Source organism: Stegostoma tigrinum, chromosome 12 (assembly GCF_030684315.1).
Source record: "Stegostoma tigrinum isolate sSteTig4 chromosome 12, sSteTig4.hap1, whole genome shotgun sequence".
Lineage (NCBI taxonomy): Eukaryota > Metazoa > Chordata > Chondrichthyes > Orectolobiformes > Stegostomatidae > Stegostoma > Stegostoma tigrinum.
Window position 1 is genome coordinate 15,361,023 of NC_081365.1, and position 19,038 is coordinate 15,380,060.

A 19,038-nucleotide genomic window follows, 5' to 3' on the forward strand; every position below is an offset into this window, starting at 1 on the left:
TAACTAGGTGTCACTTTATGCTTGCATGTCTGAAATAGCAATATCTACCTAGAATATTTGTGTGAAGTAACAATTGAAATCACTGGAATGCACAGCGTGTCAATTGGTAGAAATGTACTAGTAGAATCATGTTGTTCTAATCCAACTTGAAGTCGAATTAATTCTCTGTACTGTGAAGAGTTTTATTTCTGTTTTCTTCTTTACTTCCCATGGTAGGTGCAGTCCTTGGTGAGGTGACAGTACCCATAGACTTGTTCAAGAAACAGCCCAGTGGGAGGCAGAGCTTTCGTCTCGGGAGCATGCAGAATGGGAACAGTTCAGGATCCATCACGGCTGAGGTGGCCATCAGCACTGACCTTTTTTTTCCTTATTTGATCAGCTACTTTGGAGCTACTTCGGTTTTTGTATACAAAATGGAATTTTCTGATCTCTGTTCAAATTGACCCACTTTTAGCTCTCTTGGGATTATAACTAAAGCTGGAGCTTAATAGAAATATGTGGGGTAGTATGAGACATCAGTCCGAGGCAATGTTACCACCTTTCAAAGAGATTACACCTGTCATTACACTAATTGAATTATGTTTGAAACTGAGTAGCCATCCTCTGCACAATAAAACATCTTTGTGCTTGAGGTGGAGGTGTTGATGTTTAAAGATGAGAGCTCTTAATTTAGATAGCTAGCTTTGATATGATTTTCCTAGCAAGTGGTAAGCTCCATCTATTCTGCCTTGTGTAGTGAGAAGTCCCTTTGAGCTCTTCTTCTGTTCCCATTTCCATCCCTACAGCCTTTTTTTTAAGGGTTTGTCGCTATTTCCCTTTTCACTTGTCTGTGTGAGGTTTCTAAATCTGTTGTAATGTAGTGCTGTCCTGCGTGCTGATTTCCAATTGCAATGCAAAAGGCAAGAATAAAAATGGTCAACCACCTGAAGCCTGGGTTCAGGCCAATATTGAGAAGGGCCAGACAACTGGAGGAGTGAAAATATCCCAAATTTCTGTGTTTTAGTGCTCATCTTGAAACTTGCTGAGAAGTCAAAGTGAGTTGTAGTATCGGAAGCCTGAGTGGAGCATCCAACCCCTGTCTTCGAATGCTCTACAGTCCTCCAGTTCGGATATGAGTGAAGACAGACAATTATTGGGTATTCAGTGCTGCTTTCCCTCCCCCACCAATGCAGTACTTCTCCTCCACAATGTACTCCTCATTCTCTGCTGTGGACATGATATATTGCAATCTTTTTTAAAACAAATCTTTTTCCCTATCTTCAACATTGGGAATCCTTTTACCTCTCACAACCATTGTTTTCTCCAATTTATTTTCAGCCAAATGTTTGACAGAACATTGAGCCAACATTTTCAATGTGTTTGTGATTTCTGCTAAACTCTCATTTGTTTCTGAAGTATGGAGACTTTGGTGTATAACCTAGATTCTCGATGTGTATACTAATGGTTCACCAATATCCTTGGTGGGGCGGGGGGGCGGGGAGGAGGAGGAGGGGGAGGTGGCGGAAGGAAGGGAACTGCTGTCTTTACCTTTCCTGGACTACCTGTGACTCCAGACTCTGTCAATGTGGTTGACTCTTAACTACCCTCTGGGTAATAAAAAAGAAACCCAGTTGTCTCAGATTGCCACCGTCCTTGTGCCAAATCACCCAAACAGGCAGATGCAAGAGTAAATATCCATCCTCTTGTTCAACATGTGGAACTCCAGTTGCTATGGGATGTCTAGTTAGCACCTCCTAATTTGTTAACCAGACCCATCATTATAATTCAGATGTCTCTTTTATTTCTCATGGTTTAGCCTAGTGGCTTCCTCTGGTTTTGCCTGCTTGATCATGGTACTAAACAGCTATTTTTTTAAGTGAACTTGAATAAACTAAAGGTAGTGTAGTAGTGGGTAGTTTCCATTTTCCTTTTTTCACCATTTTCTTTTCATCCCCTGACCAGGTTGTCACCTGGGTTCCACAGGTTCATGGTTACTTCTACCAAGACATGTAACGTTGCATCTGCAAGTTAGGAGGGTGGGAATCAAGTAGCAATTGCGTCTAAGTTCTGTCCTGCAGTGTCCACTCTCAGTAGTGGTGGATGGCTTTTTCCCTTTCTTTCTTGCTTCCTTCAATCTGCTCTGACCTGTTGTCATTGTAGCATGTCCTTTGTCTTTCTGACTGAGCTAACATAAAAAGCTCAGGGCAGGATACTGACTTTCTGGTTGGTATGGGTTAAACGCTTCTTTCTTTGGGGTAAGCCCAGTTCAAGTTTGGCATTTTTCAAGGGACTACAGCTGGTGTGACTCTTTGTCTTCCTCTAGCACATTTGAAAGCTGTAAGAGAAACCTGTTTGGATCAGGCGATATTTTGCAAGGTTGAACTTTCTTCCCTTCTGTTTGTGTCCAAGTTTGGGGTTGTAAAGGTGGAGATGTGTGATGGGTATGAGTCTGTAACTACTCCTCTCTGTCTCTGTCTCTGATTTCAGTTCTCTTACATGGAACCACATGAAGTTAAATGTCGGCAATCACTCTCGCTGCTTTCAGCAAAGAAAGTGGAAAAGGACCGAACGGTCATGCCTTGTGGTACAGTTGTTACCACAGTAACTGCTGTTAAGACCAAGCCCCGAACAAATGGGAAGCCTTATGGTACTCCAACAGGTAACAAAAGCTGACTGACTTAGCTATATTTACCTCCTATCTCCAGTTGTTTAATGTGCAGAAGCAAACCCTTCAGTCCAACTCATCCTTACCAACCAGACATCCCAATCTGAACTAGTCCTATTTGCCAGCATTTGGCCCATATCCCTGTAAATCCTTCCTATTCGTGTACCTATCCAGATGCCTTTTTTAAATATTGTAATTGTACCCGCCTCCACCTCATCCTCTATCAGCTCATTGCATACAGGCACCACCCTCTGCGTGAAAAAGTTGCCCACCTTAAACCTATGCCCCCTAATTTTGGACTCCCTACCCTTGGAAAAAGACCTTGTTTATTTACCATATTCATGCCTGTCATGATTTTATAAACTCCTGTGAGTCTGTATATTATTTTAGAATTCTTTCACTGTGGTACTTCAGAATGATACTGGGGCTGAAATGGTTAAATTAAGATAACAGATGTAACTAGTGTTGGAGCTACAAAAATTTATGACACATATCAACGATTTGGTTGAGGAAAGGGAATGTCCTATCACCATGTTTGTGGATGACACGAAAAGTTCAATGATGTGGATGATACAGTCTGCAGAGGGATATATAGGTAGGTTAAATGGTTGAGCTAAAACACAGCAAATGGAATATAATGTGGGGAAATATAAGGTTATACACTTTGACTCGACAAAAGGAGGAGGTGAATTTTATTTGACCAGTGAGAGGCTGCAGAAAGCTACATAACAAAGATTTAGGAGTCTACATGCATGAATCTCAAAATGCTAGCATCCAAGTCCATCAGGGAAGGCAAATTGAATGTTGGCATTTATTTCAAAGGGAATGGAGTGCAAAAGTAGGGAGGTTTTGCTAAAACTATACAAGGCACTAATCAACTCGAATACAGTGAACAGCTTTGGGCCCCTTATTGAAGGGAAGACATACTGGCATTGGAGGCAGCCAGGAGAAGGTTCGTTAGGCTGATAGGAATACATTCTTTAAGATCAGAAGATGTAATTGCTGACTCTTGAGGTACGTTGGAAATTATTTTGTTGCTATGGACTGTGTGTATGTTGTTAAACGTGCATAACACCCCTTAGCAGATGTACAAACTAAGTTACCCTACCCTGCAAAAAGCTGCTAGAAAACAGTGAAATTGTTTTTGTTTGTTGTTCTCGACCTCTACTCTGCTATATACTCTGGGCCCAGTTCCAGATGTATTTTTGCAGGGAGGAGATCGTTATTTGACATCTGACTGCACACTTTGTATTGTAAATCTTAATTCTGTATGCCCAAAACAGGTCTTTAAATCTTAATTTAATGTGAGTATGCACCTGAATGGGGAGTTTGTAATTCAGGAGAGACCTTCTGAAAGGAAATATTCGTATTCATCAGTTTGCAGGATTCTTAAGAGAAATTGTTGAGAAGGTAAATGTTGAGTTGATACTAGTAAGGATATTAAAGGGTGGTGGGTGTTGATGGGGAAGTGAAGTTGATGCCACAGTCTGGTCAGCCATAATTTTATTGAATAGCGAAGCAGGCTCGAGGAATTGAATGACCTCCTAGTTTGTATTGAGATATTGTGTTATGATTCTCTTTACCGACTTACTCACAAGTGCTCTGTTTACTATACCGCATTTCCTTTCATTCGTTCAGAGGAAGCAATGGCCTGGTGGTATTATCATTGGACTATTAATCCAGTGACCCAGATCATGTTCTGGGACATGGGTTTGAATCCTGCCATGGCAGATGGTGAAATTTAAATATCTGGAATTAAGTGTCTAATGATGACTATGAATCCATTGTCGATTGTTGGAAAAACCCATCTGGTTCACTCATGTCCTTTGGGGAAGGAAAGTGCCATCCTTACCTGGCCTGGCCTACATGTGACTCCAGACCCACAGCAATGTGGCTGACTTGTAATTGCCCTCTGGGCAATTGGGGACAGGCAATAAATGATGCCTAGGCAGTGATGCGCTCATCCTATAAACGAATAAAGAAAAAATTTCAAAAAAAACAATGGTTTTGTAGTACATTTTATGAACCAAATTAAACATCCCTTCTAATCCATTACTGTTTCATTACACTTCCCAATTATTTTTGGCCCATGCTGCAGACAGTCTTTAAACCTATTTCTGTATCAAAGGTTACCCCTGAATACATGTTAATACCATAACCTACTCAGAACAATGCCATCCCTGCCATCATGTCCCCATAACCCACTTGAAACGATGGAAAGGTTATAATATTAATTATCCCTTAGCAACTGTCTCTTGGGACTTGAATAGGTTGCAGAACGTCAGTTTCCACCACTGGTATGTACTTTTTAGATACACATTAAATAGGGCTGCTACCCCTTTAAGAAACTTACTATCAAAACAGCACTTCCGTGAAACTGCATAATTGAATGCATAAGAACTATCAAAACTGATAATGGTAACTGGAATTACATGACCCAGCTGTGGGAGATCAGTTTAATATCTGCTATACTTTTATTACTTCATGTATAATTTCACACTTAAGTAGATCAAACAGGTCTAGCACTTTTGCGGACATTACTGACTTAATTGTGCAAGCTCAGACAGTACAGACATTCTAATGCCATAAGGAGTAACAGCCAGCATTTAGCAAGTGCTTAAACTATCTCCTGCTTTCCTAGGACAGATGTACACAAACTTTTGTGTACAATAGATAACAACTATGTAACACCACAGTGCAGAAATCTTAATGTAAATAAGAACAGTGTATAAAGAGACTACTGTAATACTTTACTTAGGATTCCATCACCATCTGGAACTGTGCTCCTGCAGTTGCTTGATAAAGAGGCTATTTTCAGCACTCACCAATCTCCTTTGATATCAAAACACAATCCCCCACAGTATTTATGTTTGTGATGTTGCCTCACGCTGAGGTTTCCTGAAAAAAAACAATGAGAATCCAGAGATTTTAAAATTATGCTTTGGCATTTGTTTTCAGTCCCTTTTTTGAAATCTGTAATATTGTTTTTCCCCTCTGTGTTTAAAACACAAGGCCTTTTTCAACAGGAGTCCAGGAGTCACAGTGAGTAACAATCATTCTAATATTTATTTCTTTATGAAATTGCAGACTCCCCTATAAAGGCCTCTACAGAAATGAAAGAAGCTGATGAAGAGTCCTTGACTCTGGGAAAATCTGAACAGGGAGCACCAGTTAGCAAAATCTTGTCATCATCTGATACAGGTACTAATTATTTGATGGTAAGGTTGGGTTTTCTTGTGACAATTTGTTTTACACTGTTGTGAGTACCTACATCAGATATCTCTGAATACCTTCGTGAAGTTTGAATGCTGAGTGCTGGGACAGATTTACCTTTTGATTTAGGGTACATGGTGATGGCATCCATTATTCTGGAGATGAAGTATAAAGTCCCTCAAACTTGTTCGGCAGTGTGCTTTGAATTTTATAATTCTGACATCCAGTGGCATTGCTGTAGGTAATTACCAAATTTGTTGTGCATGAGAGGCAGATTTGTTCCACTGTTCAACTTTTTCCGGTTGAGTTGGGTCTGGAACATCTGTCTCATAAGATCTGGGGTCAATGTTCATGCTGCACAAGCAAAATTCATAAAAGGATATAAAGGCCCAGTTTGGTTTAGGACTTCCAAGGGAAGAACTGTTTCGGAGCACAACTTAGCAGAAATTATGCTGGATGTTCGTACAGCTAGTACTTCCGTGTCATGTTAGACCACACTTGGGGTGCAATGAACAGTACTGCTTTCCACTCACAATGGAAATAGAAGAGTAGAACATTATGGTATTAAGGGTAGATGAATAAAGGTGGAAGCATCCTTGTGAAAAATAAAACCCCACACATAACTGTTCATCAAATATTGTACTATGAATTCAAAATTGATTGAAATGTTAATATTCCTCACTTTACCTGAGAGAGAGAATAAAAACTGAAAGGAGATTTCACCCTCCTTGCTAAGTTTAGTTTGCTTTGAGTATCTGCAACAGTGTGTCATTGATTACAACATTGGGATTAAATTACAGCCACAGCTGGATATGGGAACAAACTACATGCTCCCCTTTCGGCATTCAAAATGTACTCTGCTCTTTAAAAAGAAGTTTATTTTTGAAGCCAGTCATATTCAGCACAGTTTCCATTCCCCTGCTGTGTCTTTTTATCCCTGTCTCATTGCTCATTTCTATTTTCTTTGTACTTGAGTTCATTTACTGCAACGTGTACTTACCAACCGCTGTGCTTTTATTGTCACAGGAAGTGCAAAGCCTGTGCTTTTGGCAGTGGTTGACCTATTAAGCCTTGACTGTCCAGTATCTTCCAATTTACTTTGGTTACTATGGTTACACAATCGAGTTTATACATACACAAACAGATATCTATCCTTCTCTCCCACTCTGGTTCAAAAATTCTGGTTTAAAATGCTGGAAGACACCAGCCCAAAAATGAGTGTGTTGATTCAGAGAAGATTATAAATTTATAACAGTGACTTAGGGGTTGGAGCTGGCTTGCAGTAGCTCATTTGTCCCTCATCAGAAAGTCACGGGCTCCGTTTCTTTTTGTGGATTAAACAGAAAAGTCAGACTGACATCCTGCTGCAGCTCTGATGGAATGTTGCACAGCCTGATGTGTTGTCTTTCAGATGAAACTTACAAATGAGACCCTGTCTATTCTCTGGTGGCCTGGCCATCAAGCATCCCGTCAAGCTATTTTGAAGACCAAGACCTTTCTGCCCCGCCAACACTTATCCCTGTGTATCTGCTCATGTGTTTACCTGCTTTATGGCAGAGCTTGTTGTGTGCATTTCAGTTGCTGCATTTTTCTCCATAGTATTATATTTCAAACTGTATGTCAGACATAACTATAGACCACTTGGGAGATTTGTTTTTTATTTTTTGTTCATTAATGGGATGCGGACGTTCCTGACTAGGCCAGCATTTAGGACCTATCCTTAACTGCCCTGCAAAAGATGCTGGTAAGTTGCTTTCTTGTGCCACTGCGGTTGTTGGGGAGTAAGGGGGTTCCAGGAATTCCAGTGACTGTGAAGCGATGTTAATATATTTCCAAGTCAAAGTGAGAGTGTCTTGGAGGGGCGTATGCACGTTGTGATCCCATATATCTTACCTGTGACCTTTTTGGTGGTGGAATTTGGGTTTTGGATGATGCAGACACAGGGCCCTTGGAATGTTATCACAGTGGGTATTGTGTTTCTGAGGGTAGTGGATGAGGTGCCAATTAAAAGGCTGCTTGGTTCTGAATGATGTCAAGCTTTTTAAATGTTATTGGAACTGCACTCACCCAGGCAAGCAGGCAGTATACCATCATACTCCTGACTTGTGCTTTGTAGAAAATGAGCAATCTTTGGAGTCAGAAGGTGAATTACTCGCCGCAGAACTCCCAGCCTCTGATCTGATCTTGTAGCTTCATTTATTTATGTGACTAGTCCAGTATAATGCCTGTTCAAATGTAAACCACAGGAGGCAGTAGTGGGGGAATTCAGCAATTGCAATGCAACTGAATGCGAAGGGGTAATTGTTAGATTCTCTGTTCGAGGTGGCCATTGGCAAGAACTTGCATAATATGAATGTAGTTACCATTTATCATTCCAAGCCTATGTTGTTCAGGAATTGTAGCACGTGGGCACACACTGCTTCAGTGTCGACGTAGGCACGAAACTCGCTGGGCACTGTTTGTGTGATCATCAACCACCTGTGTGTTATAATGGAGTAGCTGATGGTGATTCGGTTGAGGACACTACCCACAGGAACAGTTACAACATTTTAAGACATCTCGACTGAAACATGAACAGGAAAGGTTAAGAGGGATGTGAGCCAAATGCAGGCAAGTGGGACTGGTTTAGATTGGGAACCTTAATTGTCATGGACAAATTGGAATGAATTGTCTGTTTCCATGCTGTATGACTCAGACTCTAACTTCTGCAGAAATAGCATGAGGCTCAGGTGGCTGACTTTTAACATCATCCTTTGAGCTAGGTATAACTCCAACCAGCGTAGAGTTTTTCTCTGCTCCAATCAATTCACTAAGGCTCCTTCACATCACGTTTGGTGTCAAGGACAGTCATTCTCAGCTTGTGTCTGTAATTTCAGCCCTTTGGTCCATATTTGGTGCTGGGTTGTGTTCAAGTCAGAAACCTGACCTAAAGAATGAATGAGCAGGTTATTCGTTTTGTATCTCCTTGTTGCGAAGTTGGCTACAGCCTTTGTAGATTGGAAGGCAGGACGTTGGAATTTGTTTGTAAAATGATAGGGGAAAGAGTGCATCGCCTCTTAAAAGATGATGTGTTCTTTCGAGGCTTGGAAATTTTAAAGAAAATACCTACAGTCAGCAGCAGATGCCCAGAGTTCTTGAATTTGAAGCATTGTATCAAAAGACAAAGCAGCATCTTTACCAAGACAATGGGTTTTAGAATTTAGCCAATTAATTTAAACCAGACTCTAGATACCAAAATTCAATTAAATTTAAATTTGTTTTTAACAACTTCTGACCAATCCTATCATAAGAAATTAAGAGGCCATCAAGAGTATAAAAGAAGAGGACATTTGAAAAATGGTGTGAGAGCATACTGCCATCTGACGAGAAACTCACTGGCTGTCACAGAAACCTGTAAGCGCTGAGTAAGGACCGTCTAAATATAAAGACACAATGGCACCCTTAGCTAATATTGCTGACAAAAGTATTCGATGGAAGGCATTCATTATCGGAGGACAGCGGAAAAGGCAAAGAATATTCAGGAAGACTTATCCTGCTGTAATTTTGAGAGATTAAGTTTTTACATTTTTTTTCATTCATTCGGTTAATATGTGGGACTTGTATTTATTGGAACAGCATACCATTAGAATTTTGTTTTATTTGGGATTAGTTAGCGGTTAAGGAGAAATTATTTGGTTTGTGAGTGGTTCAGTTAACTTATTCTGTTAACTTCACTGCTAGAGTTAGATATTGTATTGTTACGTGTTGATTAGAGAGCAAGTAAGGATAGGATTCTTGGCAGTGTGGAGGAACAGAGGGATCTAGGTGTGCAGATACATAGATCCCTTAAAATGGCCACCCAAGTGGACAGGGTGGTTAAGAAAGCATATGGTGTTTTGGCTTTCATTAACAGGGGGATTGAGTTTGAGTAGTGAGATCTTGTTGCAGCTCTGTAAAACTTTGGTTAGACCGCACTTGGAATACTGCGTCCAGTTCCGGTCGCTCTTTTATAGGAAAGATGTGGATGCTTTGGAGAGGGTTCAGAGGAGGTTTACCAGGATGCTGCCTGGACTGGAGGGCTTATCTTATGAAGAGAGGTTGAACTTTTTTCATTGGAGAAAAGGAGGAGGAGAGGGGACCTAATTGAGGTATACACGATAATGAGAGGCATAGATAGAGTTGATAGCCAGAGACTACTTCCCAGTGCAAAAATGGCTAACACAAGGGGTCATAGTTTTAAGCTGGTTGGAGAAAAATATAGAGGGGATGTCAGAGGCGGGTTCTTTACACAGAGAGCCGTGAGAGCATGGAATGCGTTTCCAGCAGCAGTTGTGGAAGCAAGGTCATTGGGGTCATTTAAGAGACTGCTGGACATGCATATGGTCACAGAAATTTGAGGGTGCATACATGAGGATCAATGGTCGGCACAACATCTTGGGCTGAAGGGCCTGTTCTGTGCTGTACTGTTCTATGTTCTATGAGTGAAAGGATTTTGTTTTGTTTCACCTCTCCTTTATAACAGTTTGGGAGGTGAGAGGCGGGTTATACTATTTTTCACATTACCTTGAACAGATTATGAGGCTAGCTTCTCTGGATATTTTGGTTTTAGTTATCAGAGGGAGATCAGCCTCTGCTTTGTAACATGCTTGAGCACACGCATACACCTTCTCCCCACTCCCATCACGGTGCTAGAAATGCAAGTCTACCTTCCTTTCTCAATTGACCGCATTCCACTGTCCATCCGTGTGTGTATTCATGGATTGCAGCACTCTACTATCTTCAGAAATTAGGCAGAATGCTGCACCATTTTGGAAAATTCAGTTTGAGAGACAGATTTGAAGAGAACTGTAGAGGGAGACTCTTGTCCCTCTCCCTTAGGAGGGAGATGTTTAACAACTCTCTCTTCTTGGGGAAGAGGCGTTTTCCTGTGATTCACAAGTCTTGCTGATCTGATCCCTATATGATATGCTTGCTAAATTTCAAAACTTTGTACGATTTCTACAATGAAGTGCCTGACTGACTGACTAGGTATCAAAGTTGAATGTAATTAAAAGTAATGTAAATTTGCCACTGTACTAGAGGACTGTGGGTCTGCGCGCTCATTCGAGATACAATTGGTGTTTTAACCTGAGGGTCGCCACACCTCAGGCAAGGGGAGAGGTGAAGAAGGAGAGTCCTTCGTGGTAACATCAGCTGGTGTGGAAATTGGACTCATGCTGTTGTCAACAATCTGCACTGAAAGACAGCTGTCCAACTAACTCTGCTAACCAATTCCCTGGGCTGCTTGTGGACACCAACCTGTTATTTAACATAGCCAGGTTGTCTTTATTCAGATGTGCAAAAAGGAGGATTTCTAGTTCAGCGGGAAATTGAGAGACACTCCACAAAGCTAGTCAGGTTTTAAGCATAGTATCATCGGAAGAAGCAAACCAGTTGAGCATGTTTTTTTTTGTTAACTTAGATTCGGTTGTGATTTTACCAGGGTATTTTTCTTTCTTTGTCTTGTTGTGTTAATTGGTGTTTAGAGGCATTCTCAACACTGTAATCAATCTTAAATTCTTGTAGAGCTGCTGCAGTTGAGTGGCACAGACCCTGTGGCTGAAGCAGCAATTCGACAGCTAACAGAGTCGGCAAGGCATGTGTTAAAGTCCCCCATCAAGAAAAGTACGATTGTAATTTCGGGTGTTACAAAGGTAAGTTCTATGTTGCGTCAGAGATCATCTTTCTCTGTGTCCTAGTCATCCTTCTCCATTTCTCAAACCAGAAGATCTACATTTAGCAAATTTGTGATTGCTAGGGATGTTATGATTAGAAGGAGAGTGAATCTGTTATGTGGAATATAATGTGAGTCAGTTAACTGCTCTCTTGGTGGTTACTTGGCTTGATTTAAGTTAGGAAGGGTTTCTCCAATCATGCTTGTGGTTTTATTTCTTTGCTTTTATTTAGTGGGGAGTATACTAGTGTTGAAGGTACAATGTGGGATTAAATTTGATGCACTTCTGTTTTTTTTTTTGGCCCCTTCAGTTCATAAGTGCAAAATATTAAAAGATTCCAGCTTGGCATCATAATAAATACTGGTGAAACCACTGATGGAGCACAAAACCAAAATGGTGTATCTGTACGTTTTTAAATTTATTTTTGAGATGTCGGCAGTGGCTGCATTTCTTGTCCATCCCTAATTATCCTAAGAAGCTGGTATTAGGGGTTCTTGTGGCATAGAGGGTAGTGTCGTGTGCTTGCTTTTGAACCAGGAGGCCAGGGTTCAAAGACCCATCTGCTCCAGAGGTGTAAATAACAGATATGAGTGGGTTAACTAGAAAATATCTAACCAATGCTAATTATCATAAAAACCCAAACCCAAATATCCTAACCTGGTTTGGCCTACATGTGACTCCAGATTCACAGTAATGTGGTTGACTCCTAACGGGCAATACATGCCCACAATTTGTAAATGAATCAAAAAAGGAAGAAGTTGGTAGTGGATCTTTTGGAGTTGATGGGCACTTTGTGATGGTGGTGCTTACATGATGGTATATTTCCAAGATACTGGAGCAACAGTGTTGAGATGGTTTATGTTCACATCGGAGTGATGTGTGACTTGGAGATGACTTTTGATTCTCTTGGCCTGTTGGGGGGAAACTTGTGCGAAAATTAGACCCTTGTGAAAAGTTGACCAGTTGAGCTCCAAGTGTTTGAACAACTCATACTTCACCAAATCCTGTCTCACTCCTTCAAAACGTCTGTCTGACTTTTTTCTTCAGTTTCATGAGGGATGTTCTCTCTTGGTTTATATTGATGAGTTTTTATTTAGTGCCACAGGGCGGCGGCAGGGGGTGGGGGGGGAGGGGAGAAAAAACTTGAAAACTGCACATACTTGTGTTGGGCGTGTTGCGTATTCGGTTCACATTTGGACTTTTAGTTTTTAAATGCTGGACTTGGCTGCAAGCTATCACTAATCTGACAGCATGATTTTCCCATCTTGCCCTCCAGTCTCCCTTGGCCGTTGATGATGAAATGACTCTGTCGGCTGATTACGCAGCTGTCATGGATGTGTCATTGCAGGAAGAACCTCAGCCCCTTGCTTCCTCCGACTGCATCTCTGGGCTTCCCTCGGAACAAACGTTAGCTCACAGTTTTCCCTTGGCTGAGCTTTGTGCTGCAGAGGGAACTTCACTGACGGCACCCACAATTCGAGCAGGTCAAGAGTTCAGTCAGTGGAATGATGGCCGTCAGGAAGACGTGGATTTTGAACAGCGGTCCAATCTTTCTGTGCATGGATCGGAAACGGGAACCATGAAAAAGTCTCGAGGTAAACGTTCTGCTTGAGTTCCAAAATCGGGGATTATTTAGAAAAATCATTTCATGGAGAAGTGGCAAGCCAACTAGCTCAATGCTCTTCGTTCATTGTAATATTGCAGTAGTATATCATTGATAACCACAGACTTCTGCGCACCTCTAAAATGAATTTTAAAAAATAACATAGACTGCTAGAAACACTCAGCAGGTTGGGAACATCTGAAGAGAGAAACCAATGTTTTAGACAATGATCTTCCATTAGAACTTTGTCCACTGGAGCACAGAACATCATCAAGGTAGGGTTTTTGGGGGGAAGGAGGAATGAAATAAACACTAATGCTGTACTATAATGCAAACACAACATGCTGTGTATCCCAATTCCTTCTCTGCCCAAGTCTAGAGAGACACTGGGAATCATGTTAAGGGAGGGAAGGAATCTCTACTGTGTGAAAGCAGACCATTCAGCCTATTGAAGAGCAACCCACCCTTTACCCTTGCTCTGTAAAACTGCACTTGCCATGACCAATCCACCTAACCTGCACATCTTTGGACTGTGGGAGGAGACCAATGCAGACACGGGGAGAACATGCAAACTCCACACAGACAGTCGCTCAAAGATCAAATCAAACTCATGTCCCTGGTGCTGTGAGGCAGCAGTGTTAACCACTGAGCTGCCATGCTACCCTAAAGGAACCTTTGACTTTTATTTTTTGAATGTGGACCTGCATTGCTTAGATTCTTAGAATTCAGTTTGTGGGCAGCCCGCAATACAGGCTTTGGCAAATGGTGATTGCATTGTCAATGAGTAAATGATTTATTACAGACCTTAGTAACCTTGCTGCATTGAACATTCGCTTTTAGTGGGGTATGATCCTGTAGGGCTCTCCGGTGCTTCCGTTAAATGACCATCCTGGTGGGTCTCTGCTGTGTGTTGGAAATGAGGAGAAAGAGGCGTTTGCAGTGTGCCTGACTTGTGCCTGCATGATCTTTCAGATGGATTCAACAGATAGCGAGCAGGTGCTTGGTTCTTTTTTTTCACTCCTATCTCAGCTGAAGAGCAGGGAGAGTAATTGGAATCCTCCTCATGGTGAAAGCTAATAGTGCTGCCCAGAAGAGATTGAAACTGGCAATGTCCAACCTATTGCCACATGGCACAAAATGTTTTCCTTCTCAATCTTGAGACCATAGTTCAATGCATGCAAACCTCCTCCGACACAACCTGTTTTTTCTTAAAGGTAGAAGGGATATTATAAATATTATTTGTGGATGTTGTTTTCTTGTCTTGAGTAATTTTGGGCAGGGCCTGATGGTCTTACAAACTTGATTTTTTATTTTTCAGGCGGCTTTATGCGGAGTGGTGCAAAATTCTTTTTTCGCCGGCGAAGACATCAGAAAGAGCCTGGGATGAGCCAGTCGCATAATGACCTTGTTTATTTGGAGCAGCCAATGCCCCTGGAGAAAGAGAGGAAGTCGACCAGGAAGCAGATTAAGAGGCTTTTCCCGAAGTCCAAGAGCAAAACTAAATTTAACAGCCCCACTGTGGACTAACACTTATGCTGTCTCTCCTTCCCCCTCTTCTCCAATCCTCCTCTTCCATCCACGCTGTTGCACTGTGACTAGGGAATGTGCAAATTCTGAAAGCCTCATGGTATTACTTGACTTGCAATTACTGAGGCGTGCTGCATCAAAATTATTCCAACTTAGTAGGATACTAAATTTTAAATGTTACTTAATGCTCACTGAGGTAAATTGCAACACTTTTTTTATTTGTGGTGTTTTTGAGGGCAGTGGGTGCGAACGGGGGAAAATTGTTGATGGGCTTCCATTAGTTAATAGATTTCCTGTATTGAGCTTAGTGCAAGTTTTTGAAAATTTTGGGGCACTTTGAACATTGCATTTCTATGTACCCAGGGCCAATCTCGGATAAAACTCCACTGCTTAGGAACCTCACTTGAGGTGTTCATAATCGATTAGAGCTATCATGCCAGATTGGAGGAGATTTTTCAAACGTTTGTGGCCTGTGGCCAGATGCTCTTCAATTGGCTTCCGTCATTTGAAGTTTAAAATTTATTGTAGTTTTTAAAATATAAAATTGGGTTTAAATCTTATCTAACTTATGTCCTCGGTTCCATTATTCTTTATTCTTCTTGGGACTTGCTGCTCCATCCACTACCCTTTTTGCTCCACTCCATTCATGTGTCCCCATTTTTCTGGAGCACTTGGGATAGTAACTGTTGATAGGCTCAAAGGATGCAACAGTTCCTCAGGCAACCAGGCCTCACTGAGCCAATCAGAAGGATTTGGACTGTGATGATTTTAGTCTCTGTTCCTTCCAAAGGACAGCCCTGGATGCAAGAGTATTATTCAGAGTAGGACTTGTGGTGAGAACACTGACTTTTATCATCTTCACCTTTTTTTCTTGATCCGTGCCAAGCATTTTACCTTGAAACTTATAACTGAATGAGATGGTGTAGTGGTTCTCATTTGGTTGTAGGATCTGCCAAATAGTCATATTGCAATAGGTTTAGCAGTAGGGAGCATTGTGCTGTGCAGGGACCAGTACCCTGTTTCGTTCCTTGCTAAGAATTTCTTGCAGCAGGTAAGGCAATAAGATTTTCCTGGAACTGGGAAGAAACATCTGAGATCAGCAAATGGACTGATTGTATTTGGAAAAGTGGCAAAAGTGATGGAATTCTGATGAGAAAGTACTGATAGGACTCAATTAATATAGGAGACCTTGTTTCATTTCTGATGTTTTAAGCCAGAATGCCAAAGCCATTGGGTTGGTTTTGTGCCAAAGAGACACCACACCTTGTAAAATAATAATTTCCACTACAGAGGGCTTCAGGACTGAGCTCGACAGCATTAACTTCCCCTCCGGGGCTCTCAGCATCCTTGAATTATCGCAGTTTGTCAGTAAATATTACAAGATGACTCTTTGCTTTCTAGATAGGTTCACATTGCCCAACTGTAAACTGTGAAGCAAGGAAGAGGAGCACATGTCTGAGAAGCCCCATGATACTATTAAAGTTTCACTGACAGTAATTTTTCACTACGTCAAAGGTATTTGAAATAGGATACAGATCACAGTTGAGTAAGTTTGCATGTATGTTATTGTAACATTTTTGTTTGTCCTATTGGGTGGTATTTTGAGAATCGTAACACCGCCCTTTAACACTTAAAATACAAAAATCTTGAGCTTCCTACAGGCTGTTTGAATGTGCTGCTGCACTTTAAGTGCCACATGTTTAGTGAAGCCAGAGAATCTTCCAAAAATGCACTTGAATTTTTTTCAGACTGACTTGACTGGAGAAGTTGTCACTGGAGTCCATCATTTTTTTTTGTGCCTGTTCTATTCACTCCCATGATGTCAGGTTGTTGTGTTACCGCTCAAGTTTTGAGGGACCGTTTCCTTCCAGCTGTCTGTGAGGGAAAGCCAAAGAACAGTGGGATCCCAATATCTAGTTTTCAGCGTGCATTTTTAAAAAAATTGGATTAGTTAAGAAGGCCAAATACCTGACCGTATTTGCTGGGGTATTAGTTCAGGCTTCAGACCGAAGAGTTAAATTGACTGCATTTTGTACCTGTGTGTGTGCGCGTGCATGGAAGGATACAGCAATAGGACAAATTTCACATTTTGTACCTTCCTACCTCTGGTGGCATTTTTTTAAAAAGAAAACGAAACCTCTTTGTTTGGTTTACAGCAATTGTGACCAGTTGCCATCTCCCTGCTATTACTGTTTTTGCTATTGCCAAGTTTGCCTAATGGTATTTAGGAGTCATTGAATAAATGTAAAGTGATCTGCCTTTCCTTTGCTTTAGGGTGCACTGCAACTTAATGCAAAATACTGTGGATGCTGGAGATCTGAAATAAAAACACTTCAAGAAATTCAGCAGGCCTAGCAGCACCGGAGAGAAACACATTTGGTGTTTTGAGTCCAAGATGACGCTACTTGAAACCAAAAGTACGTCACATTGGACTCTAGGCACAAGCATTCACACACACCCTATCTGTCTGTCTGTCTCTCTCTCCCTCTCTCTCTGTCTCTCTCTCTCTCGTGCGTGTGTGTGTGTGTGTGTGTGCGCAATGCACATGCATGTGTGTCTCTCCCCACTGATGCTACCAGCCTTGTTTCTCCACTTTGTTTTTATGTACTGTAGCTTAGTATGACTTAAGTTGCAGCCATGTATTTTTGATCTACACATGCAATTGTTGTCTGTTTTAGCTATCCTGACAGAACATTTACTGCTTTCACAAACTCAAATGTAGTGACAAAATCCAGAAACTATACAGGTTGTATAGACCAGTGTAAAATAACTTGCAGTTTTTCAGCATTCTGTTCTCATCGTGGGGCTGTAAGGACAGACCCACTGCCGTGATGCTCCAGTTCACGTGAGTGGGCAAGAAGACCAGTGAGCACCTTGTTGCTGTTTCCCATGCAGTTTGATTTGGCCAAGCTGTGCCTTGACAGCTGACTGCTCTGTTGGATTTTGTCACTTCTTTTAAACCTTTCCTATCTTCCTGCTCCCCCTCTCCTCCCCACCCCCAGCAACGTTTTTTTCCTCGCATCTCAACACCCTTCCCCTCACAGACAATGAATTATTTTTGTGGGGGCAAGGTTTTCAAAAAAAAAAGTCGTGTGCTGGGTTTACGTGACACTGTTCCTTCAGTATGGGCTTCCAGGTATCCTTTATAGCTCAGTGATTATTTTTAATAGGTATTAACCGACATTACAAGTAATAATGTTGTAAGTATAGAATTTAAAAGATGATTCCCAACGAGTGACCTACCAATCATTGTGTGAGTGTGTTTCCTGTAAATTTGGTGCTTTAGTACTGATGCCTCCTGAAAATGGAAGGCATGGTCAGTACAAAACACATTTCCAGAGTCACTATTGTTTCGTTTACACTTTCTCTCCCCATGTTATTTACAACTTGTAAATCCTTGCATATGATTGTACGTTGAGCTGAGTATTTGATGGGGGTTAAGCCCATGACCAAAGAGTGAAAAAAGGGCTATGTAAAGCCACCACTGCATAAATACTGTGAAGAATCCAGCATTTAAAATGTATTGTTTCTGTGTAAACTTGTAAATGTTGTTATTTTAGCATGGATGCAATGATTGTAGGTTACTCGTCGACTGTAACTGGAACCTTCTTTTGGTGCTCCCTACCTACCTGGAATTAGTAAAGGGAAAATAAGTGTATGATGTTTATGGAACTGAGCCAGGAACCAGAACTGAAAATGGATTGCACACTAAGTTATTGCCAATGATCAAAGCAAATGCTGCATGTTAATGATCTTGCATAAAGAGGAAAAACACTGAAGTTACCCAGTTGCCTTCATATGTAAAACTTGTGTCTTAATTCATGTAATTAATACAATAAATATTGAGAATCATGATTATTTTTGTTCTTTTTGTTCATGTTGAATACAGGGCAAATGGAATTGCTTCATTATAGTTACCTGTTGGTAGGTAGAAGACTATCTTTGATCAATCTCAGTAATATTCATGAAAAATAGCATTGGTATGTCCATAGAAACGGCATGACAGCCACACGTGCTTATTATAATACAAATGTGCTGGACACAATGCATGGAAACTTATTTTACCTGGAAAGAAAGAAGCACTTCACTTCAAAACACTCAAATGTGCTTTGGAGCTGATTTAACTGCTTTGGAAAATGTAATCGCTTTTGTAATGTAGGATAAATAACAGCCAATTTGAACACAGCAAGGTGTTCAAACAGCAATATGACTAGGTAATGTTGGTCAAGCGATTATATTTCAGCCCAGATTCCACAGAACACCTGTAATCTTCGAAATACTGGCTTGTTATCTTTATTCAGAAAGGTAAAGTTGTCATAGGTCCGGAGGATCATCAGGTTCCTCTACCATTAGAAAGA

General features: G+C 41.1%; 1 protein-coding gene across 1 annotated transcript in view; it reads left to right on the plus strand.

Moving 5' to 3' along the window:
• LOC125456840 (C2 domain-containing protein 2) overlaps positions 1-18,520 on the plus strand; it is a 56,688-nt gene extending 38,168 nt beyond the window's left edge. The window contains exons 9-14 of the mRNA XM_048540284.2: positions 217-338; positions 2,467-2,638; positions 5,732-5,845; positions 11,402-11,529; positions 12,827-13,145; positions 14,472-18,520. Coding sequence (XP_048396241.2) covers positions 217-338; positions 2,467-2,638; positions 5,732-5,845; positions 11,402-11,529; positions 12,827-13,145; positions 14,472-14,680 — 1,064 coding nt within the window. The 3' untranslated portion in view covers positions 14,681-18,520. The remainder of the gene's footprint in view (positions 1-216; positions 339-2,466; positions 2,639-5,731; positions 5,846-11,401; positions 11,530-12,826; positions 13,146-14,471) is intronic.
• The last annotated feature ends 518 nt before the right edge of the window (positions 18,521-19,038 follow it).